Source organism: Nilaparvata lugens, chromosome 6, assembly GCF_014356525.2.
Source record: "Nilaparvata lugens isolate BPH chromosome 6, ASM1435652v1, whole genome shotgun sequence".
Lineage (NCBI taxonomy): Eukaryota > Metazoa > Arthropoda > Insecta > Hemiptera > Delphacidae > Nilaparvata > Nilaparvata lugens.
This window is the reverse complement of record NC_052509.1, coordinates 47,673,723-47,698,685: the sequence shown is the minus strand read 5'-3', so window position 1 is coordinate 47,698,685 and position 24,963 is coordinate 47,673,723. Positions and strand designations below refer to the sequence as shown.

The window sequence follows — 24,963 nt, the reverse complement described above, 5'->3', positions numbered from 1 at the left end:
ATTCTTATTCTATTTCTTTAGTATTTCATTCTTCTTAGTATTTCTTTAGTAATTTAATGCTTCGTAGTATTTCATTCATCTATCTCCCAGATTAGCAGAATATTGTACTGATTCTGCCTTTTTATGTGCTATCCATTCCCTTCTATAATACCCTACTACTCTCCAAGGCTGCAACTATTGAATAGGTTAACAATCTCTTCTCTACCAATGAATATTATCTAATGATTTTGTTCACTAATTCAATGTTTGTTGTGTTTTAGGTTGTGATGGCTGATTGCGCCGACAAGTGGCAGCTCTGACTATGGTTTGTTGCTGCAGAAATGAGGAGGCACTCTCACTCTCACTCTCACTGTCATGCACATCAGCTCAGCTCTGTCTGCTTCAAGCTGTCCACAGGCTGCTGGCTGCTCCTGCTGCTGCTGCTAGTCGCCCACTGCGCATGCGCCAAAGAGACGTCCGAATTCGTCAAAGGAAAAAGTGAGTTAATCAAACAAAAATCTACACACTTGGTAATCGTGTGTTATTATGTGTATAGTACGTAGAAACTGAAAGATGCAACACAAAAATCAAATGCATAATATAGATCATTCGAACAGTGAATAACATTTTTGTTCTTTGTATTTCCAATATCTAGAAACTAGAAGATGCAACACAAATATCTAATGCATATCATTCAAGCTGTGAATAACTTTTTTGTAATTCCAAAATTTAATGGCCTAAAAATTTGGAGAACCATAATCTTAATTTTTCAGATTTTGCATTCTTGATTGTTAGTCTACTGCTACTCCATGAAGAATGCTGTCCCTCGTCCTCACATCCTTGATCATTCTCCCCTCTCACCCCTTTGACTGTTATAATATGGTGACTAATTTAGTGTGTTTCTAGTATCATGCAATACGTGTCATGTCCACATTTCTCACAAGTCCCCAAATTTTTTTATTTGAACTAACTTATCATAGGCTACTTCAAGGTCAAATCATTTTCATACATCGCCTTACTAAAATACACATAATTACATACTGTCAATGCTTTGCATTACTGTTAATGTTATGTTTTGCATTACATACTGTCATCGGCTAGTGTCATAATATCAATATGTGTCATGTCCACACTTCTCAGAAGTCCCCATTTTGTATTCATGTGAGCTAACTTCAAGGTCAAGGAAGTTTAATATAAAACCATATTAGAATGTTTGCAATACATTCTTCATTGGATCGTCATTATGTTGAGGTAAGTATGAACTTTATATTACTGCATCAGTATCTCTTTCAATAATTCATGATGTTACTTCTTAATTGATCATCTGTAATATTGTGTTCATAATAAGGAATTTCTAACCAGAAATTCAGTGAAGCTTCATATCCTTCTTTGTAGACTGTAGAAGCTCTGGAGTCTCATCTACCGAAGTATTACAACTCTGATATTTCGGGCACGTTGCTCGCCATCTATTAACGAACTCAAGCCTTACGAGCGCCATCTTTTCATTGGCCTAATCAAACGAATTGCCGAACGGGGAAATGTTCGGTTGGCGTCATCTCATTTTCTAGCACCTTCCAAAAATAGACTATAATATACTGTATATTGAGAAAAGACGCAGTTGTCAATTATTGGGATCTACAATAATAATAATAATTGTGGTGCACGGCGTGTGATAATGGGAGCGATATTCGAACGTTCAGGGGGCGGAGAAGTGTACGTGTTGGATAGAGGGGTAGGGGGGCGAGTGAATTCCTATGTACAATATAGAAGGGGGGTAGGGGGAGATAAGTAACGTAGAGTGGAAGGTAATAATAGATGAGTGGATGAGATAGCCGATGACGAAGGATACATCATAGCTAGCTGCTAGCCATGGGGCATCACATAGGTAGTACACCATCCAGCATCCAGCATCCAGCGTGTGCTAAGGCAAAAGCATTCCGAAGCGGCGGCGGGACTTTTATTATTGTTACTTATAATGGGCTTATTACAGTGGTCTCTCTTATTCTTTATCTCTTTTTTCTTCGTGGAGTGTGGAACAAAGATGATGGAAACAGCGAGCAATCTTTTCTCTCTTCCGAACCTCCGCGTCTATCCTTCTTTTTCACACACAAAACTAGTGTCTAAGGAAATATGTGCGGAGAGACAGAGATAGGAAACGTGGGGATAGAAAAGGATGGGAAAGTGCAGGTGAGTGGCTTAGCTTTTCTATAGCCGTCATCTCATCCCAACCTATTGGATGTGTGCAAGGTTGAATACTCGGCTACAGTCATCTTCATCTATGACCTCTCTTCGTGACTCGACGCTTCTTCGGATCCCTTTATCCTTGAAATCTCCTCTCGCGCATCCTTGAGAGTCAGCCATGTCTCGGCTGCACATATGTTTCTTATTGCACATTATTTCGGAATTAATATGGACATGGTTTCAACGGTTTTTTTACCAACGTTCATTTGAAGGAGTGCTTGTCAATGTAAGCGTGGGCTTAGTTCATTTTTAATTAGTGAATGAGAAAAATTTTTAAAAATCAATTTTTCAAATTAAACATCTCTCATTGGCAGCTCTCTAACTGTTCCTGTTCAATACCTAAGATAATAATTAGCAGAGGCCAAGAATATAAGAGGAGCAACAGGGTAACTGAAATTGAATATTCTATTACACTACCTGCAAATTTCAAAGTAAATGGATTGAAATTTGCATCTAATTTCATATAGAATGCAATCCCAGAATGTTACATTCGCACTTCGTCATCAGTAAGAAGTGTGGAATTAGATAAAAGGGATGGCCTCCTAGTCTTCCTCTAAACTCTTAAGTTTTCTAAACATTTCTTCTTGAAAATTAGTCCAAGACTTGGGAATTGCAAGTAAATTTGGACTGAAGAGCAAGTATAGTAGATAATACGCTTCCCATTAGTTCCCATTAGTAGTAATATTCCCAAACACTAATGACAACTTCCATGGAAAATATCAATATTGGTTTCAAACTTGATAACTGTTTATTGAAACCATCAACGCTTACTGGAATTTGACGGAAATTTAGATGTTCTCTTCAGAGAAAATAATATATTACTTGGAAAAAATATTAATCAAATAACTAACATCAAGTATCATTGGCTTTTTTCCAATCACTGGATAGAAATATTATTTCAATCTTGTGAAAGTTTAATCATTACTCTTCATGATTTGACATTGCTTTATTGCTTCACTATTGTACTCTTAGAATGGTTACCGTAGTATCTCATTAGTTTATCATGTAGGTGGAGAATTCATTGCGGTCGGATCTCGAGTCTTTGTCGAAGACTCGATAATTACACCTTTCTAATTACACAATCTCTATTATTGATGGATCATTAATTGAGTGGGTTTGTCTATGATGTGCAATACTGATTTGACGAACATTTTAGTTGTATTATTTTTGATACCCTACAGGCCTACAACATGCAGCAATGAGTAAAACCTATCTAACCATTTCTGAATATTTGAGTTAACGAAAAGTATTGTTCAATTCGCAAGTTAATTATACTTACGTAATATATAGCAGATCCAGTAAGAAAATTTGAGATTCAATATAATATTCTAATTTATTACTTTCAGAATTCTGTTTTGATCTCCATTCTAATGACTCTCCATCCATTTGCATTCCTTTCCATGATCACACACATATATCAATCAATTCTCCTCCCCTCAATACCAGTAATCTTGATTTCAATTCTTCTTTTATACATAGCCAAAAGCCAACACTCGAAAGTGGTTGCACTTCCTGATTCATTTATACAAAAAAACATGCAAGTGATCTATTTATTTCGTGAAAAAATCCATTTTATAAGGCAATATTCATCTTCATCTCCACCTATCATCAAGCATTACATTTGGAGCTATCAAAATAATGACAGACTTGTGTCGAACGAAATTCGTTGAGTGTCGCGACTCGCATGATCCCCACACTGAGTGCTGTCATTATATTCGATTTTAAATAATATGCTATTAGTGTTTCTTCGTACTGTCGTTGATTTGCATAACTGTTCTTTTTGCATTGAGAGCGTTTTGTTGAGTTCAACTGGAATGAAAATTACAGCTTGTCTTCGGCTGTTCCACTGTTATTAACTAAACGAAAGAATTCATTTCAGAAATTTTACGATTCGATGTTCGACTGAACATTTATAACGCCATATTTCTTGTGCGCCCCGGCAAGCAATTGTTGTTATGCGAGCCGAGTGTTGGCTACTTTTGTTCTGTAGGCCATTATAGCAGCCTCGGAATTATGGGCTGCGTTTACGCCGAATCATGGCAAGAAGTGACGAGTGAGATGCTTCAGAAACGTTTAAGCCTTGCAAAAAATTCGCCAAAGGGTGTTTCCAGTCGTTGGTGCAACGCACTGCTTTGTTTCAGTAGACGTCTGTTAAATCTGGAATTCTATTGGTTCAGATCGACTTCAAGGTGTGATCTTAAGCCATGGATAGAGTATTTTTAGAGTAAATATTTTAGCAGTAAAAATCAGTATTTGCAGTGTAGATACTTGTATATACTTGTATACTTGTGGAGTAGATAGAATTTCTAGGAATTTCTGGAAGTAATCTAGGTAAGACACTTGGGACGCTAGGAAATCATATCTTCATCCTCATCTTGAGAATATTTTTGGATAAGTCAATTCCCAGCAAAAAGAACCGTATCAAATCGCCGTGTTCTTTGTTCTCTCGTTGGAAGGGCCAGCTGTTTCAGGCCAGCTCCACTAACAGAAATGTATGAGCTTCAGATCAAGCTTCTGGTGGCTAAGTCCCCTTCTGAAAAAGTATTCTGGAATAAATTAACCTTTTGTACTAGAATCGCTGAAGTAAATTAGTTTCTTATTATGTTCAAATATGAATACCATTTTCAATAATTATAGTTTTATTAGTTCGAGTTTTCATTTGGTTTATTCATCACTCTTCATTTAATAATGAAAAACATAGAAATTTAAGATACAGACTAGTTAAATAAAATGTACTTACTTTGTTGACGACTTTTACCTTCCTTTAAAATCTATATTTGATAAGGCAATGAAGGTGAGAACACAAATCAGTACTGTAATACTATAGAACAAAAAAATATCGTCGATTTTAGGCTACAGACTTGTTGACTTCCTGGTTGGTGACAAGTGGTGTAAAAATATGGAGATTTTGGTGAAGTTTGCCGCAATAACCAATTCGATGCTGGCAGTTGGCTACTGATTAATGTGAGAAGGCTGTGTGACGTGATGGTATGGGGGAGGTGGTTTGTGGGGGGTGAAGAGGTTGAAGGGTTGGCAAACTCACGATTTGCGTTCACGAGTTGAGGTCGAAACACTCAATACTTGTTTTCGAATCGTTCAGATAAGAGTAGACAAGCTTGTTTCGCAGCGTAGCCTGGGTTCAGACTTCCCCAACTACAAAAGCTACTCAAAGTACTCTCAATAAGTTTCATCATTCGAGGTTCCCATCCCTTTTCATAACGACCGTGTCTTCAACTATGAAAGAAAAAGTTTAATGAGTTTGATGGTATTGTAATGAGATAGCAATGTTTGTTTACCTTAAGATAGAGACTGATCTCCATAGGAGTAATATTTTTCTTCTATTTCACAATTAAATTATACAATCAAATCTCTCTCGACATTCCCTTTTGATACGTGCCCCCATCTATGAAAGAAAACGTTTTATGAGTATGATGGTTGTGGTATGAGTTAACAAAGTCTGTTTACTTAAATATTAAGATTGATCTCCATAGAAGTCATATTCCCTCCAATTCTACTATCAAATTAAACAATCAAATATCTCTCGTCATTGTATAATTATATAATCTCGTCATTTCAAGTAGAGTAAACTGAACTTGGAACTAAAATACAACTTGAACCACATTTGAACTTAATTATCTACTTTAACTTTATTACTAACGAGACTTTCCTCCCATAATACGGTGGCCCTACATAATACTGTGCTTACAAAAAGTACTTATATTTGTCGTACATCATGCATTCAATCAGATACCGTGCATAGCACAGCTACAGGCGTACAGCATTGTAAATTTCCATTGCCAAGGAACTATCATTGATAGATAATTTATTGACTTGTCACGCGAAGCGACTTGAGGCGACAGTCACGCGGCACCCGCTTGAAGCGCCACGTCTTGGCGTGGAGTGGCGCGTGTGAAGTAAGAAGTGGCGCGACTTGTCATGACCTCGCGACTCGCGGCATCCAAACACGCTTGTTTATGGAACGCCGGCACGAAATCGTTATTCTCCGAGGAAAATTTTCAAGATAAAAATGACATTTGAAAATTATTGCCGCGCGCTCAAAACGCGCTAAGCTCTTTCCAGATATTCCCCACGGAAAAAGAGCCAACCGGTCAAAAATCTCTCTCCGGTAAACCTCTTAAGCGATTATCTCTCCTCTCTTGCTCGCACTACACCTTGTCTCCGTCTACCAAACTTGCTCTTCCAGTACAAACCTCTACCACACTCTTTCTCTGTCTTCGTTCGAAAGGATTATATTCCATCTTGAAACTGGTCTATAAATTTATCTCCCTTCATTTCTGTTCTCCCGCTTGCCCCTCTCCACCCAGAAATACTTCACCGCACGACTGTTTTATAGATATTTAATCTCTCCGCTTCATTCCTTTCCACCTCGCGTCTCTTTTCACCTTTTTGTTTCTGCCCATTATACGGAGAAATACCTGCACAAGACGAATGGAAAAGAGAAGGAATAAATAACGAACTTATTCCTTCAAATCATATATGGCACTCTTGGCATTCTTGACTAAAAAGCTGACAGGGTACGGGTAGCTTTGTTTTTCTTCTCATCTTGGTATCAGATTGAAGGTTTTAAACATGACTACTTTTCCTCCCAGTCAAAACTTGTCTGTGATATTTTCGAAAGATTCAAACGAATCGTTGAGTATTCACCGTAATACAGTGAGGGAAAAGTATCTAGAAAAAAGCGGGACTATCAAAAAATTCCCTGATACTTTCAATCGGCAGGTTGTGTGGTGGAGTGAAATGAAACGATGAGGATAATAATTGAGAATTGTTGTTGGTCTGAGGTTATAAAAAATATTTTTTATCTGTAGTTCACCTCTCAGACGACATGTCGAATGATGGCCTCTTCATTGGAGTTACGATATTGCTTCATCGCAGTCCTTCATCTTTCCAGCTGTGGGAACAAAATGTTAAAAGCCGTTGACAGATCTTAAAATACCAACTGTTATACCAACCGATAATAGCAATACTGGTCCTGCTGTACAGTCTTTTATTTGCTGGATTCGAAACCTGTAACTTGTTTGATTTATTTATCCATGTACGCACTTGCTAATCTCAACGATAAATTTGTGAGTGGTGAGCCAAAGAAGAAGAATCAAATAACAACTTATAATAATGTTGATAACTGTTTAAAATGAAATTTGTAATTGTCAAGAAATAATTAGCTTATTTGTAGATTCATAGATATTATATTCATACAATCACGTCAAGAGTTGATATTATACATGAGATAGATCAATAATATTTGTTATTTAAAAGGTTGATTGAGGTTCCTTATTGACTCCTAGTGGCCGTAGAGGTTGAAGCACATTGTCCTATTATTCATAATTTTGTAGACTACATCTGCAGATTTCCACAATTTCACAACACTCGTTCAAGAAATGCTTGCAGACTCCAACCAAATAAAAGGGCATTGCTTTATAAAAGAAATCCTTTTTGTATGAGTAAGAAAATTTTGAACTCCCTGCCATAGGTGAATTTCATCGAATACGTATAACTCAATATAGAGTTATTCATCCTCTGAATAAATCAAATCGAAACGAGAAAATAAATCATGTTATTGGCCAATATAGTAATCCCCCAAGTATTGCCAATATAAATAAAATTGACTACAGTTCTTTTAATTATTCATCTTCGGTATTGAGTTGTTTTATCTCCTAGTTATTGCCAATATTAAGAACATTTTATACGTTTCTTTGAATTATTCATCTTAGGTATTGAGTTATTCATCCGCTAGGTATGGTCACTATTAATAAAATTGATTACGGTACTATAGATTTAATTGTTTTTTAATTTATTGACTCAAAGAGTAAAATTGAGAAAATCAAATAGATCGCAATGCTTCTTGGCTTATTTTCCATCTCATGTCCTTATACAATTTTTATTTCCATGGTTTGCATAAGCATGAGAAGTATTCTACTGTGGTAACAATAATATGTGTCTGACAGTTGGATTGTTGTGTTGCAGTATGCATCGGCACGAACGGGCGGATGTCGGTTCCGTCGAACCGCGAACACCACTACCGCAACCTGCAGAACCGCTACACCAACTGCACCTACGTGGACGGCAACCTGGAGCTGACCTGGCTGCAGGACGAGAACCTCGACCTCAGCTTCCTGCAGTACATCCGCGAGGTGACCGGCTATGTGCTCATCTCGCATGTCGATGTGCGCCGCATCACCCTGCCGCGTCTGCAGATCATCCGCGGACGCACCCTCTTCAAGCTCAACATCCACGAGAAGGAGTTTGCGCTCATTGTCACCCTCTCCAAGATGCACAACCTCGAGATGCCTGCTCTACGCGGTAAGACCCAACATCTATCATAATTGTTAGTTATTACACAAACTGTAGCTTGAAACAAATAATAGTGAAGATTGCTTATCTTTCAATTTGAATTATTTTAGAGATTACACCTTCAATATAATTTATGATTATGTGTTATGTCTGGATGTGAGGATAATTCATCTCTTAATTCCAATTATTGTTGGGAAAAACTACAGATACAACCGAATATGAACTGAGGATGTGATTACAAAATCCTCAAATATGTATAAAAGATTAGGAATATTATCCTTAAATCGTCCTCAAATATGTGTGAAGATCACTCATATCGTACTTTCGACTATTATAGAACTTGAAACTTGATTTTTTTATTCATCCAATCATTCAGAATCACACAACTTCCAGAAAAGTGCCACATGCGTAATCTCAAAACGGTTCCAATTATGATTTATTCAACAGTCCAAATGTAGTCCTAGGTTGTGTCACTCACATTTTTGAGTTATATTCCAATTTATAATCCTAACTAACATAAAACACATATTTTAATTAAAAAATACTTCTAAATTAAATTAAATAGATAATGTTGTAGACACGTGAGTAATCTACTTCGATAATTAATAACATAAAGTGGATTCAAACGTATTCCGCCATTAAACTCTGCATACGTAGTTTAATTGAAGGAAACCCATAACAAATGTTGCCTAAATTATTCTATTCGTCACATAACAGGACATGCAATTATCATTAAATACTGGTGATGACGGTTAAGGAGATTAGGTAGTTGGTAGATCATATAAATACTTCAAATTAATAAGAATAACGTGTATAACTTCAAATAAACATTACACAGAAAGCTCAATTGTGTAGGATTAGTATCTTTATCAATTCTGAGACATATTTTCAAGATTGTCTCATGTTAATTTTAATTGTATTTTTCTTGTATATTCTCATAGGATCTTTCCTGTATACATTATGTTACCTTGGTGTTATAAAATCGTTCTATCCATCTATAAATATTAATAGACCGATTGATAAATCATTGATATTCATTGAATTCATTGATAAATCCATATGAAAGAGTAAAAATAAAACCATATAAGAGAAGATTTTAAGTTGAATTAGAATGACTTTCAAACTGAGTGATGTGGGATTTTGTTTACAGACATCCTGACGGGCAGTGTAGGCATGTTCAACAACTACAACCTGTGTCACATGAAGACGATCAAGTGGGACGAGATAATCACGGGTCCGGGTGCGGAGTACGTGTATGTTTACAACTTCTCGCTGGCGGAGCGCGAATGCCCCAAGTGCCACAAGGACTGCGCCCATGGCTGCTGGGGCGAGGGTGCAGAGAACTGCCAGAAGTTCAGCAAGATCAACTGCAGTCCGCAGTGCTACCAGGGGCGCTGCTTCGGGCCTAATCCGCGCGAATGCTGTCACCTCTTCTGTGCCGGTGGCTGCACCGGACCCAAGCAGAGCGATTGTCTGGTAATTATTTGCACTACTTTTTCCAATAGCAGTTTTTCCATTTTAAGGATAAAATGTTTCAATTCAGGAAGTTTCCTTCCATTTATGATTGTGGTTAAGTGGTAGAGTGGACAATACTGACCAAACTTTGCCTCGTCAACAAATAGAAAAGTCATTCTATTTTGTTCTATCAATAGTAATTTTTCGTTCACTCCAATAATGAATAATATAAATTGAATTGCTAACCAACCATTTATTTACACTTTTTCATCTCCGAGGGAAAGTGTTTCATGTTAGGAAGTTCCGTCTCATTAATTCTGTCATTTCATTTTCGTCTCATTTTTTCTGTTATCTCTGCATATTTCGTATTGTATTGTTTGCTAACGACGTGGTTAAATGGTAGAGTGGACATTATTGTCCAAACTTCGGCACATCAAATATCAGAAAATCAGAAAAATAAACAAGTCATTCTATTCTATCTTAATAGTGCCTGTTGTCTTCTCCCAATCATATTATTGCATAATTTCTAAGGATTTTTGATTGCCGTAAAAGTTTCCATTTTCTTCAATAATGAATGAAAGATTATAAATTTCCATCCACTGACCAATGATTTCGTATTGATCACTGGACTCTGTTTAATTTTATACCTATCTTGAGCTATATCTGCCATAACTAAAGATTGCTTACTTTATGCTAGGAATCCTGGATCTTTGATTTGAAATATATTGAAAATTGAACTGTGGTTAACAATTTGTTATACTTCTTACTTCATGGAGATATACAGCTTGATTCAGTCGTTCAGTCAGAATACAAGACTTTTCTAGAGGAATGTTCCGTGTTGAAAAGGTTTTCTTGAATTTCTGTCTAGTTGGAGAAGTACAGTAGTCGATGTAGTAGATGTACAACTACTACAACGCATTTTTCTGATTTTCTCCTCCAGTTTCGAACATTTCGCATTTGGAAAGCAGAAAACCACTGGCATCCGAAATACCACACATATAAGCAATATAATAAATTCATTATTGCTAGAAGTAGAAACTAATAAAGTATAAATGATTTATGTATTGTGATAAAACTGATTTGAGAACAAAAGTTATTAGAATTCTAGTGTTTTTATAATATTATTCCTTATGTCCACGATTTCAATATTATTACAGTTTTGGTATTATATTGATTTATATCATCATTGCTAATACCAAGCCTTTTTTCTGCAGGCCTGCCGTAACTTCTGATGGTCCATGTCCGAAAACGTGTGAAGGAGTGGACGGAGGCCTCATTCATTCGGGCAACATCAACGACTTCAAAGACTGCACTATCATCGAGGGCTCCATCTCGATACTCGACCAATCGTTCAAAGGATTCCAGCAGGTCTACAACAACTATAGCTTCGGCGAACGATACCAGAAAATGCATCCTGATAGTTTGGAGGTGTTCAGTACTCTGAAAGAGGTCACCGGCTACATAAACATTCAAGGCGATCATCCGGATTTCACTAACCTGTCTTATTTCAGGTAAGTCTTGTAGATTTTAAAAAAGTAATATAATCTACATAATCAACATACAAATAAATATATGACAAGTCTTTTAGAAATAACACTAATCAGATCAAAACATCGTATCATGTTGTTGTTTAATAATGTTTTGTTTCCTTTATCAGGAAGTATTTCTCAACAAATATTGAATCTTCTCATATTGTATTTTTGTCAATAATAAATAATGAATGAATCCTATTTTTAACATCATCAATGAATCATACTGTTATCAATGAATGTTAGTGGTTAGTGGTAACATTGATTTTGACAAAAGATGCTAAATGTAACATCCTTATTTGTGTTAGAATCTGTTCCTCTCTGAGATATGTGTTTTGTATGTTCTGAAATCATGTTTTGTTTCCTTTATCAGGAAATATTTCTCAACAAATACATGTTGAATCTTCTCATATTGTATTTTTGTCAATAATAAATAATGAATGAATCCTATTTTTAGCATCATCAATGAATAATACTGTTAACAATGAATGTTAGTGGTTAGTGCTAACATTGATTTTGACAAAAGATGCTAAATATATCATCCTTATTTGTGTTAGAATATGTTCCTCTCTGAGATATCTTATATCTACTAATATTCTAAACAACTATACTCTTTCTTATTTGAAAAATAACACCATAGTACACTTTTTGATATCTTCATAAGAAATTAAGTAGCCCTGAATACATACGTTTTCAGAAAATATACTATTTCTAATTTTCTATACTACTACTTTATCCACTCTACTATATGATCTAGTCGATACATTTACTCATTGAGGGAATAAAGGTTTTGATTTGATCGATATACTGACGTGAATCGATGATTGGCAGAAACCTGGAGGTGATCGGAGGACGCCAGCTGACCGAATACTTTTCGTCGCTGTACATCGTGAAGACGTCGCTCAAGTCGCTTGGACTGCGCGCGCTGAAGAAGGTGCACTCGGGCAGTGTCGCCATCTTGGAGAACAAGAACCTGTGCTTCGCGCAGGGCATCGACTGGAATCGCATCAAGAAGTCGCACGAGCACACAACCATGTTACAGAACAACAAACACGACGATCAGTGCAGTCAGTATTTCATCAATTTTGTCTACAGTCATCTCAAAAAATTCTAATTCTAGTATTCGAAGAAGAGACTAAAGAAATTAATTCATTGAATGATACAATGTTTTCAGAAAATACCTGGTTTTTACACAAACATTACGGGCACTGAGAACATTTTTTTATTTTAATGTCAAAAAAATTCTTTTGTAAGAAATTAGAAAATCTAGTTCTAAATCATTTCAGTTCTGTACGGTATTTGAATTGTTTAGACTTCTCCAATGCTTTTCATGTTAAGCTCAGTCACTGGTCTAAATTTTTATCGTATTAGATCAGTTTTTCTACTCGTTTTTATCATTAATTTTCAAAAAAAAACAAATTATTAATCTATTTTAAACATAATTCATCTACAAATCATCATCATTTATTTGAATAGTGTTTTCCATTTTAAAATTGGATTGTTTTATGGCGAATAAATTCAAAATAAATTAAAATTCCTATCCATTGTAATTCACAAAAACAATCCATTAAGAACAGAGTATTTTTAGTTTGTGTCGATAGTTTGTTATCTTGTTAGCCCAGACTCTCATGTTTATAAATGTTGAATTATCAGTTGGAAAAATTGAAAGTAATTATAACGTATACTATTGTAATACATCAGGTAATACTGTTCCAACAAATTATATTCTGTAATAACTTTTTTTACAAAACTACAGTAGCCTTAATGCATGTTACAAACAAAATCTGTCTTATGATCTGTAGAAAAGATGTGGTTTTTTAATAATGTTTTGCTGATCTTATTATATTTTTTTCTTTAAGGCTACTTTTAATATAAATGCAAATATAAATCTCAGTGCCCTTTTAAATTATTGCCATTTTCAAGTCCGAAACATGTTGTGACAAAATAATTTAAAAGGGTACTGAGATTTATCTATATTTGTATTTATTTTGCTGATCTCTATAAACAAAATCAGTATTTTTAATAATGTTTTGCTGATATCCATGGATAAAATCCGAAATTTAACTAATGTGGCTTGGTTGTATTGCAGAGAAAGAAGGCCTGGTGTGCGACGTGCAGTGCTCGCTGGAGGGCTGCTGGGGCCCGGGTCCCGACCAGTGCCTGGCCTGCAAGAACTACCAGCTGGGCACGACGTGTCTCGAGGACTGCGACGCGGTGGCCGGCATGTACAAGGCGGGCGGCAACATGTGCATGCCATGCCACGAGGAGTGCGAGTCCACGTGTCACGGGCCGGGACCGGACAAGTGCACGCGCTGCAAGCACGTCAAGGACGGCCCGTTCTGCGTGCAGACGTGTCCCGACAGCAAGTACAACGCGAGCGGCGAGTGTCGACCCTGTCACGCCAACTGCATCGGCGGCTGCGACGGGCCGCACAACACCATCGGGCCCAGCGGATGCAAGTCCTGCGAGAAGGCCTTCATCAACGACAACATCACCGTGGTCAGTATTACACATTACCTCCAATTCAGATTAAGAAAATACTCATTCATACTTCAGAGATTAAAAGTAATGATAGTAAAGATAAAATGGTAAAAGTAAAGATAGTTGAAAAACAATAGAAGGAAGAATTCAAAGAATTAGTCTTTTCATGAGAGGAATTCTTCAGTTGTTTCCCAATGTTCTTCTTATGGACCAGTAAATCTATAGGTACAATGTTCCTTCAGTACGATAACGTTTCCATGCTCAATAAGTGTCCTAGAATCTACAAATTAGAATCTCCAAATAAGGAACTGAAAAATGTTAATCATAATTTATTTCTGCAGCTTAATATTAATCAGTTACTCTCTGAATCGTAAGCAAGCAGTATGAGGAGGCTGTTGGATATTTTTTCCCTTCTACATTTTAATTACACCATTTTTCATGGTTGAGAATATGAAGCAATTGCATTAATATCCATCACTTTCAACTTGAAACTCTGCACTGATTTCACTTGGAACTTGCCGTGTATTTTATAAACATTACAATAAACTCTGGGAATAAAAACTCCTCACTATAAGTTTTATTGAACTTATCTGGGAATTATTTTGAAAGAAATTGAAAAGATTTCAATTAGAAAGTATTGTCATGGTTATTTTGGATACAAAATTTTTTTACAGAAGCTGGTTATAGTATTTACCAACCAAGTTACCAAGAACATGTTTCTGTAAAAATCGTATCATTTTCTTTTTCATCCTGGAATAAAAACAATGCAAAATTGTCGGATTAGAGCGCAATTACAGGAAAGTCCATGTTTTCTGAATAGACAATAATATTTTAATGCATTTTGGATTGTGAAACACCGTCATTGTACTGGGATCGTATTTATTTAAAAAATAATGTCAGCTCATTCACCACCACAATCTAATATCATATTATGAAATGTTTTTTATTGAAGGCTATTCTAAATTTAACAAACGATTCTATCTTTAATTTCAATGTATCTCCCACAATTTCATACATCACAAAATTTTCTCTATTAAAGGAGAACAATCTTCTCGGTTCGCAGAGCAGCGGGTGTCTTCTCGGTTCGCAGAGCAGCGGGTGTGTTCTTGCGGGAAATCTATATATTTTGCAGTGAAATTCACTGTGATGTTTGACTAATCTTGATGTGTTTGTTTTGTGCAGGAACACTGCCTGCAGAAGAACGAGTCTTGCCCGGACGGCTACTACCACGAGTGGGTGGGCCCACAGGAGCAGGGTAGGCTGCAGCCACTGGCCGGCAAAGGCGTGTGCCGGAAGTGTCACCCTCGCTGTCGCCGCTGCACCAACTATGGCTTCCACATCCAGGTGTGTCAGGAGTGTGCGCAGTACAAGCGCGGCGAACAGTGCGAGGACGAGTGTCCCAGCGATCACTTTGCACATGAGGTCAGTCAATACAAATAAAAATGTAATATACTATTTTTAATATTCTATTAAATGGTCAAGCATGTTACCGAATTCATTATTACATACTCTTTCCTATAAACAATTTAGTTGGCTCACTATACCTACTATGTTTTAACACATCTCACTTCTCTCTTACAGGCATTAATTAATAATATTATGTAACTCTTAATTCATCTTTAATTACGAAAGGCCCATGAGATATTCAGAATTCATCTATTGATTCAATGATACTCAATCATTGATTAAAATAATTTGTGGAGGACGAGGACTAACATGCACAGCTCAAAACTGTTGCTCCTCCTATTTTTGATTCATTTACAATAATAACAAATAATGAGAGACTGATTCATTATTAGTTAGTTATAAAAGACCCATGAAAGGAGACTCCAGATTAGTTTCCTCAACAAACACATTACTAATTACTGTTTTCTATACATAAAAAACGTACTTCGTTGACTTACTATAATACTCTCTCGCAAGCATGTGACCATAAAAGTAACCTCCAATTCATTTATCCTGAAATAAGAGTATCAATGGTGTGTATTTTGAAGGGAAAATACTTCAAATTTAAATTATTCATTAAACTTTTGATAGTCTTGCATAAGCTTTGTAACCAATGAGTTAAGAATAATTTTGATTTTGAATTTCAGTCACCTAGTTGCGTTATTACTCCAATACAAAACTCATAGGCATGTGCTCATAACGGCATAAGAGAAGCCTGCAATAATTTAAATGTTCAATTCAAGTTTGTAGTGTAATATAATAACTAACTATAATAAAAATCTCTCAGCTCTTTTAGGCATAAGCTTATAAGAGAAGCCTGAAATTAGTGTATAAATAATAATGTCATCCATCATCAATTTGGTTTTTCTTTCAAATGAACAATTTCAATTTTAATCATTTGTTGTGTAGATGTAGACTGTTGTTGTAGTTGTGATGTTTTGTTAACAATTATACTCAATCTTCTCAATTCCAATTTCTTTGCAGTAATTCAATTCTTTACAAAATATCTCTCAGAGGTTTGTTCAAGTTCAAAAAACAATGGATCAATCAATCAATCAATTTTTTTTAATTTTTCAATTCAAACACTCAAGAGAAAAATAAAACAATCAATGACATACAAACTGTCAACTATACATTTCATGTATGCTAGGTTTTCTATTGTTCTGTTTTCTTTTGTTTTTAGTTTTTTCTTAAACTCAATAGTATTAGTTACATACTTTTTTCTTCTTCATGTATTGCTTTTTAAATTGTACTGCTCAGTGCGCGTTATGAGGGCAATAATGGGATTGAGTTCATGGTGCCCTCAATATATGTATATTCTAAAATAAATGAACACGACTAATTTGCATGTTTGCCTGAATGTGTGTTTCAGCTGACGCAGGAATGCAAGCCTTGCAGCGTGGAATGTCGGGGCTGCTTCGGGCCGGACAACAGCCAGTGCCTGAACTGTCGCAACTACAAGATCTACGTGAGCGGAGGTGACGGCGACCCGACACGACACGACAACACGACCCGGTTCAACTGCACGGCGACCTGTCCGCCCGAGTTCCCGCACAAGATCTTCCCCGAGGACAACGGAGAGCCGTACTGCTCGGTCGAGCCTCAGGGTCTCGCCTTCTTGCCTCGTGACGCCGAGAATATTCCGACCATAGTTGCCGTCGTCGTCGCCTGCGCCCTCGTTCTCCTGCTATTCCTCGTCGCCTTGTTGTATCAGGTAGGCAACATTAGATCACTGTCTATAATTAGGTCCACGTTATAATGACAGTGGATAAAGTTAGAAGAACAGTGATGCCGTTTGTCTGCCTTCATTAATTATATTTCTACATTGTCGAAAACGGATTTGGCAACGTTGCGGAGCTAGAAAAGGATAGTGCTATCTGTTTTGTCGAATAATAGACAAGGATAGCAACACCAATGTTAATCAAATACTGCCATTATAACGTGAACCTCACTATAGTGTTTCAGAATCCTCTTTTATAGTTAGGTTCACATTATGATGGCAGTGGAGAAAGATGGAACAGCGTTGCCGATTCTCTGCCTTGCCACAGCTTTCTCTAGAGGATAGCCGATACCGGCAGATCTGATATAATATCAACTGTTCATTCTTGGTTGAAATGATCAATTACATTTCATTCGTCAGGAAATATATTTTTCAATGATTGAATAATAAATTTTCAGGATCGAGATTGAATATTTTGTTAATTGATTACTTTGTTAGAAAATGATTTGGCAACTTTGCAGGCAGACCCAGAAGAGAATAGCGCTATCTGCTTTTCAAGAATGATAGTCAAGTATAGCAACACCAATTTTAATAAAATACTGCTAAAATAACGTGGATCTCACTATACATCACTATGTAGTGCTTTAAATTCTCCTTCTAAGCAATCTAAACTTACATCTATGTAATCAAAATCTAGTCTACTTATTTTCACTGTATGTGATTGTCTATCAGGTTATTAAAAGATTCAGATTATTAAGAAGTTAGAATCAGATTAACATTTTTTTGTCTGCTATACTCGTCTGTCATTAGACAAAGCAGATAGCTGTATTCTTATCAGAAATGTTACAGGATATAAAATCATTGAGATTACCCTTTCTCTTCCTCAAATTCAAATTCAAATTTCATTTATTGCCCAAGACACATTATATTAAATATTGTACAGGCACTGTCAATATACATAAAACTCATACAACTTAACACCAAACATAAAAAAGTATCACATCCTATGCTGTCCAACCTAATGCCAAAATACTGTTCTAAACTATAAAAACATTTCTTTAATAGGAACTTTTCAATTTTCTGTTTTTATTTCTTCTCTGGTAGTTATCTTATATCTAATGATATCCTCTTATCCTTATTGCCGTTTGTTCTCTTGTTGTTAATCGTGTGATTGTGATTGTGTGCTGCAGTGGCGACAACGTGCAAAAGCGAAGGAGAACGCGGTGAAGATGACGATGGTGCTGCAAGGCTTGGACGAGCCTCTGTCGCCCACCAACGTCAAGCCCAACCTGGCCAAGCTACGCATCATCAAAGAACACGAACTGCGCAAGGGCGGCGTACTCGGATATGGCGCCTTTGGCACTGTATACAAAGGTAAGCAAAAAAAAAACCTTTACAAAATACTCGTTTTATTAGAATAATTTGTATTTTGTTTCGAAATAAAATGGCAAAAGTCTGTTCAATAGCCAAAACACAGAACCACAGAGAAATGATGGCAGAAAAAGATATCCCATAGTGAAACTTGGAACATATTCGCCCTAAACCATGATGTATCTAGTACTTATGCTATCTTTTGTCTATGACATTTATTTTATTTTTTTTATTCACGATACAAATAAAACTGATGTTATATATAACATTGGTTGATAAAATAATAAGGTAGCCTTGTGCTATTTTTCTTCCAAATTTATAGGTGATGACACAGTCCAAAATTGTGGATTGTATGTATAATGGACATATGTGTATATGTATATATATGGACATAACAATGAACAGTATTTTAATTAACCCAATATATATTAGGTTCATTATAGTAATTTGTCTACAAAGGTCTGTTATACTCGTTTAGAAGAACGATTTCTAGGTTGTTTCGAGATGAAATGGTGAACGTTTGTACAATAGCCAAAACACAGAACACAATAATGTAAAGTACAGTATTATAAATAACCCAATATACAAACTTAAAACTCAAGTGTATTATAGAAAGTGTCGTTTGGTAATACAGCGAGGCAAAACATCTCAAAGGATCTCTCTGCCGATTCAAGCTGAAAGAATAATTGATATTCAAATACCCTATACAGAAAAAGATGCAATTTTACAAAAAAAAAATAAGGTTCTACTAATAAGAGTGATGAAATCACCGGCAGAAGATATACTGGGAGTAGGAAACCACTTGATTGCTAGTGGTTGTAGGAATAGCAGCATAATAAGGTTGCTAATGGAGGGTACATTGAAGTTACATACGAATAATATAAATTGAAAATGAAGAATTTTAATGAGGCTACTTGAATGTTTATTATAGAAAATTCTATAGGTACTGATAATTTTCTATAATTGAAAATTGATAGATAAAACTGTAGACTTTACGCGTGAATGCAATATGGTTCTGTATATGAAAATTATTGGAGCCAAAAGAAACAAAACCAGATAATTATGAAATTTTTCATTAAAAATCTAATCTAGATAATTCTATCAATTTAAAATGTACGGTATTCTCTGAAAGAATGATTATACATGATGGGATGATAATTATAGAGATAATTTCATGTGTAGAAAACAAATTAAATTAGGTATGTTAAATAATGCTGGTCTTGAAATATTTTTCTGAATGAGAAAGGTTAATTCAATCGAACTTTTCAAATACAGTTGGTACTTTTCGAGAAAAACTTAAATAATTCTGCATTAAAAACTATTTACATCTATAAATACTTGGTGGCCCTTCTCTTGTCATAATAAATTATAGGAAACTCTTGAAAAAAGTAAAAGCAATTTAAAATTAATTAATATCCTGTCATATTCAATCATTATGAATTTTTACTTTCCTTGCCCTATAACCATAGTTAAGGAAAGTATATTGCTTTCCGAAAAAAATTAAGGTACCCCAATTTCTAAATTTCTATAGGTTTTAAGGTCCCCTGAGTCCAAAAAATTGGATTTTGGGTATTGGTCTCTCTCTCTCTCTGTGTGTGTGTGTGTGTGTGTGTGTGTGTGGTGTGTGTGTGTGTGTGTGTGTGTGTGTGTGTGTGTGTGTGTGTTCCTGTGTACACGATATCTCTTCTCCCAATTAACGGAATGACTTGAAATTTGGAACTTGAGGTCCTTACAATATAAGGATCAGACACGAACAATTTATGCAATTCAAGATGGCGGCTAAAATGTTGTCAAAAACAGGTTTTTTCGCGATTTTCTCGAAAACGGCTCCAAAGATTTTGATCAAATTCATACCTAAAATAGTCACTGATAAGTGATAAGCTCTATCAACTGCCACGAGTCCCATATCTGTAAAAATTTCAGGAGCTCTATGCAAAGTTTGATTTTAGATTCCCAATCATCAGGCTTCAGATACAATTTAAACAAAAAATTTCAAGTGGAAAAGATTGAGCATGAAACTCTCTGCAGTTAATGTCCAGTAACATTTTCACCTAAAATTGAAAATAAGCTCGAAATTGGAGATTATTCAATTGTAAACTGTTGATTCTATTAAATCATTCACTATGAAGAGATAGCAGGCCTCGAGTATCTCAAGCGTTATTGTTCTGCCACGTCACCAGCTGGCTCAGATCTTTGAACAGTAGACTTGAGATGCGCGTGAACTCTAGCGTCAGGTGATCAATTTATAACGGCAAGGAAAGTTGTGAGAGTGCGCCACACCAGATTTTTTGTATGAACAGTATGTATAGAATGTTTTATCTGAACATGAAATTAACCTATTCACTGTTGCATTGCAGGCGTATGGGTGCCCGAAGGTGAGAACATTAAAATCCCGGTGGCGATCAAGGTGCTACGTGAGTGCACTGGTGCCGAAACAACCAAAGAGTTCCTGGAGGAGGCGTACATCATGGTGACCGTGGTGCACCCGAACCTGCTGCAGCTGCTGGCCGTCTGCCTCACGTCCAAGATGATGCTCGTCACGCAGCTCATGCCACTCGGCTGCCTGCTTGACTATGTTCGCAACAACAAGGACAAGATAGGCTCCAAGCCGCTGCTCAACTGGTGCACGCAGATTGCTCGAGGTGGGCAAATATCCACTCAAAATATTCCTCTTATAATCCAATTGAAAAATAATTCTCGATAAAATTATTTCTTGCACAACATTAACATTGTCTTATTACCCATATTACAGTAGTCTAACAATAAAATAGAAGAGGAATGACTTCTAATCAGTAGGTTGGTTGTAACTAGCTAGCCTTTTCTAATAGGTTTGTCATTATTTGTCTATGGACATGATGAAAATTTCATGCAAAAGTAAATTTCATTTAATGGACAAAATGAAAAAGATGGAACCTATGAAACTGAGGGTAATTTAATTATTGAAAAAAACGAAGATAGGAGAAAAAATATAGAAGTATTTTTATTGAGCAGTAATTAAAAAACTTCAAAACTATGATTTCTAATTATAGATCGATTTCATTCAATCTTGCCAGTAATTATTTTCATTATTGTAATATAAATATGTTGAAATAAAGGCAAATGTTGCAAGTTTGCATGCATTAAACCATAATACATTGTGCTCAATTAGTTACTAATTTGTTTCCGACGACCGAGCTCCCCTACACATATCATTGCAAATACCAATTTAAACTTTGATTTTTCAATTCTTGACAATCTGTTATCAATTTGCTTTTATTAGACAAGTCGATGATTTCGTCTATAAACACCTAGGAAATGAATATTATTCTGATTTAACAAACCCTTTATTCATAACTTGGAACAGTTCATAGTAATAAGGATTCAACTCACTTGATGTTCAGAAGGATGCTTCAGCAGGTTATCATAAAAGCAGAAAAATACCTCAAGGAGAAAATACCTAAGGATAAAAGGAGAAATACTTCTTTTGTATAAAGAAGTTTTAATATAATAAGAAAATTTAATATAAGATATCAATCCAAAGCCATAATATATATCATGCCCATCCTGAATTGTACAGTTTATATTGTCTTTGAATAAGTAAATTAATAAATTTATTTGTCATTTTTGAAGTAAATTAACCAACACCTTTGTTATTTTTGTAGGAATGGCGTACCTAGAAGAGAAGCGCCTAGTGCACAGGGACCTGGCGGCGAGGAACGTTCTGGTGCAGACGCCGAACTGCGTGAAAGTGACGGACTTCGGTCTGGCCAAACTGTTAGACATCAACGAGGACCAATACAAGGCAGCAGGCGGCAAAATGCCCATCAAGTGGTTGGCACTGGAATGCATCCAGCACCGCATATTCACGCACAAGAGCGACGTGTGGGCGTTCGGCGTCACCGTCTGGGAGCTACTCACGTACGGCGGACGTCCGTACGAGTCGGTGCCTGCACGTGACGTGCCCGAACTGCTGGAGACAGGCGAACGCCTGCCGCAGCCGAACATCTGCACCATCGACGTCTATATGCTGATGATCAACTGCTGGATGCTGGACGCCGAGAGTCGACCCTCCTTCAAGGAGCTGGCCGACCAGTTCGCCAAGATGGCGCGTGACCCCGGCCGCTACCTCGTCATACCCGGTGATAAGTTCATGAGGTTGCCGTCCTATTCGTCACAGGTTGGTTCAGCTTCTACAATACGTTTTTATAGTTCCTTTACTACATTAAGCTTTTGTTAGTTTATTTTCTACAATAATGTAAATATATATTTTCTCAAACATTTCATATAATCTGTAAATTACTCAATAACCGAATCATGATTTTCGAACATAAAATTATACTGTAGAAAATATATTTTATAGATTTTTCATTTCCAGTTCCGTTTGCACAGTGCTAGTTTAAACGAAATCCCATTTTATGTATGTATTTTTTTTTATTTATTTAAACTATTAAATCAATTTCGTTTTTTATACACGCTCTATAGCATGGGATATCTTCTTATATGCTATCTTGTATCTATAGTTTGACTAGAAATTACATTTTTGTAATGTTATAAAGTGGAAATAAAAGACATTTATTCACCTATCTAGTTTATAAGCTTTCACTGTGCAAACGGCACTTGATAATTTCCATGTTATCATATATGTATTATCACATTTTATTTTCAGTGTTGTACAGGTAATTTACATGGATTTATGTTTTTATCTCAAATGTACTATTTCCAGGAGGACAAGGAGATGATAACAATGGACGCCTCTGACGGGATGGCATCGGCGCCAGTGGAGGGGGGTGTGGGAATGGGGGGCATGGGAGTGGGGGGTGACACACATCCTCACCCACACACGCACACACACCCGCACCACGCCAAGAACAGCCTGTACCCGTCAGTGGTGTTGCTCGAGTCTCCCGGACCTCAGAACCAGGCCAACTGGGACCGAGAGATGATGCGACCCGCCATGGTTGCCGCAGCCGCAGCCGCCGCCGCAGACGGTCACTCGAATCCGTTGCGGTACTGTGTTGATCCGCTAACGAGAGGTAAATATCACACGCTCGAATGTTGTTCTATTACTTGAATCTGATGTGTCTGTCAAACGATAATTAAAATTAAAATATAGTACACTGTCTTTAATATCATCGTATATTCTACCAAGTTGAGTTTGTTTAAATGTGGGCTACAAAAATTCAAATTCACAGGAGTATCTGAATGATGTAAGCAAATAACCTCAACATTAAGGTCTTGTCCATATACAAGAACTTCAGACACTGGGCAAACTGAAAAATAAATATTACTTGAGATGTGATAATTCAGACATTTAAAAAGTTACATAATTGAGAAAATTGAATATTGATAAAAAATATGAGAGATTTCTACATTACACCATAGAGAAATGGAATAGTTTATTCTATTGTTTCTGATTACACGCAAGAATACATAGCCTAGATTACAGTAGTTATTGAATCAAATTTATCGCCATTCTATTTTTACTGTACCACATTATTTACATTATTTATTCCAGAAATGCACAAAATAAAATGTATAGTCATAATAACGTCTATAACAAAACTATTTATATTTTTCTAGCATGGGAACAATCTATGTAATTTTTCAACTTTGAAACATCTTAGAAGTGAGTGATATATAACTTTTATCACTTGATTATTGTATATTAAAAAAGTACAACATATTTATTCAAGTTTTTTAAAGTCATGGATTTATATGGCATCCTTCCATATCATAAATGAATCTTGTGACTGGTGAAGAAGACCTTTGTGTGGATGCGAGTCAGTATATTGTCTATTCGCTTGAATAAACAATAAAATTATAAAAATGCTCAACCTTACTCATCATTATCGACCCAAAACTGTAATCTAGAAAGTTGATTGAAATTCGAATAATGTTGTTGTTTTGCAGACTGTATGGAGTTCGCTGGTAGCACAAGCAAGCGGGAAGCACAGGTTCTGGGCGACTTGAAGCTGGACCTCCCTCTGGATGAGGACGACTACCTCATGCCTTCCCCGCAGCAGAGTCAGCCGCCAACCACCTATATGGATCTCATCGGTGAATCGAACATGCAAGGTAATACTTCATTCATCCATTCATTATTTCCTTCCTTCATTCATTCATTCTTTCCTACATTTATCTTCTATTTGTACACGCACTTGCAGTTTAATTCCAAATCAATGGGAGAGAAAAACAGACGACCAATTTCTCTACCAATCTCCCAAATAGCAAATTATCTGAATATTCAAATTGAACTTAGATTTCTTCTAAGAAATTCTGTAAATGAAAATGTTTTTCAAGTAGCTCATCAGTCGATCAATTTCGCTTCCCAAATAACATATTATGTAAAGAAATTCTGTAAATGTTCTGTAAATGTTCTGTAAAATAAATAATTTGAGTAGCTCACTAAAAATCAGTTGAAAGTCAATTAATAAAGTAAATCAATAAAAG

General features: G+C 36.1%; 1 protein-coding gene across 1 annotated transcript in view; it reads left to right on the top strand.

The window, feature by feature from the left end:
• The first annotated feature begins 320 nt into the window (after positions 1–320).
• The window catches only part of LOC111048742 (epidermal growth factor receptor), a 29,919-nt gene continuing 5,276 nt past the window's right edge, over positions 321–24,963 (top strand). Inside the window, exons 1-14 of the mRNA XM_039431471.1 lie at positions 321–477; positions 8,206–8,541; positions 9,683–9,785; positions 9,829–10,008; positions 11,202–11,498; positions 12,348–12,583; positions 13,606–14,015; positions 15,180–15,419; positions 16,816–17,157; positions 18,354–18,537; positions 20,892–21,176; positions 22,176–22,690; positions 23,237–23,546; positions 24,424–24,588. Of these exons, the coding sequence (XP_039287405.1) occupies positions 321–477; positions 8,206–8,541; positions 9,683–9,785; positions 9,829–10,008; positions 11,202–11,498; positions 12,348–12,583; positions 13,606–14,015; positions 15,180–15,419; positions 16,816–17,157; positions 18,354–18,537; positions 20,892–21,176; positions 22,176–22,690; positions 23,237–23,546; positions 24,424–24,588 (3,760 nt within the window). The remainder of the gene's footprint in view (positions 478–8,205; positions 8,542–9,682; positions 9,786–9,828; positions 10,009–11,201; positions 11,499–12,347; positions 12,584–13,605; positions 14,016–15,179; positions 15,420–16,815; positions 17,158–18,353; positions 18,538–20,891; positions 21,177–22,175; positions 22,691–23,236; positions 23,547–24,423; positions 24,589–24,963) is intronic.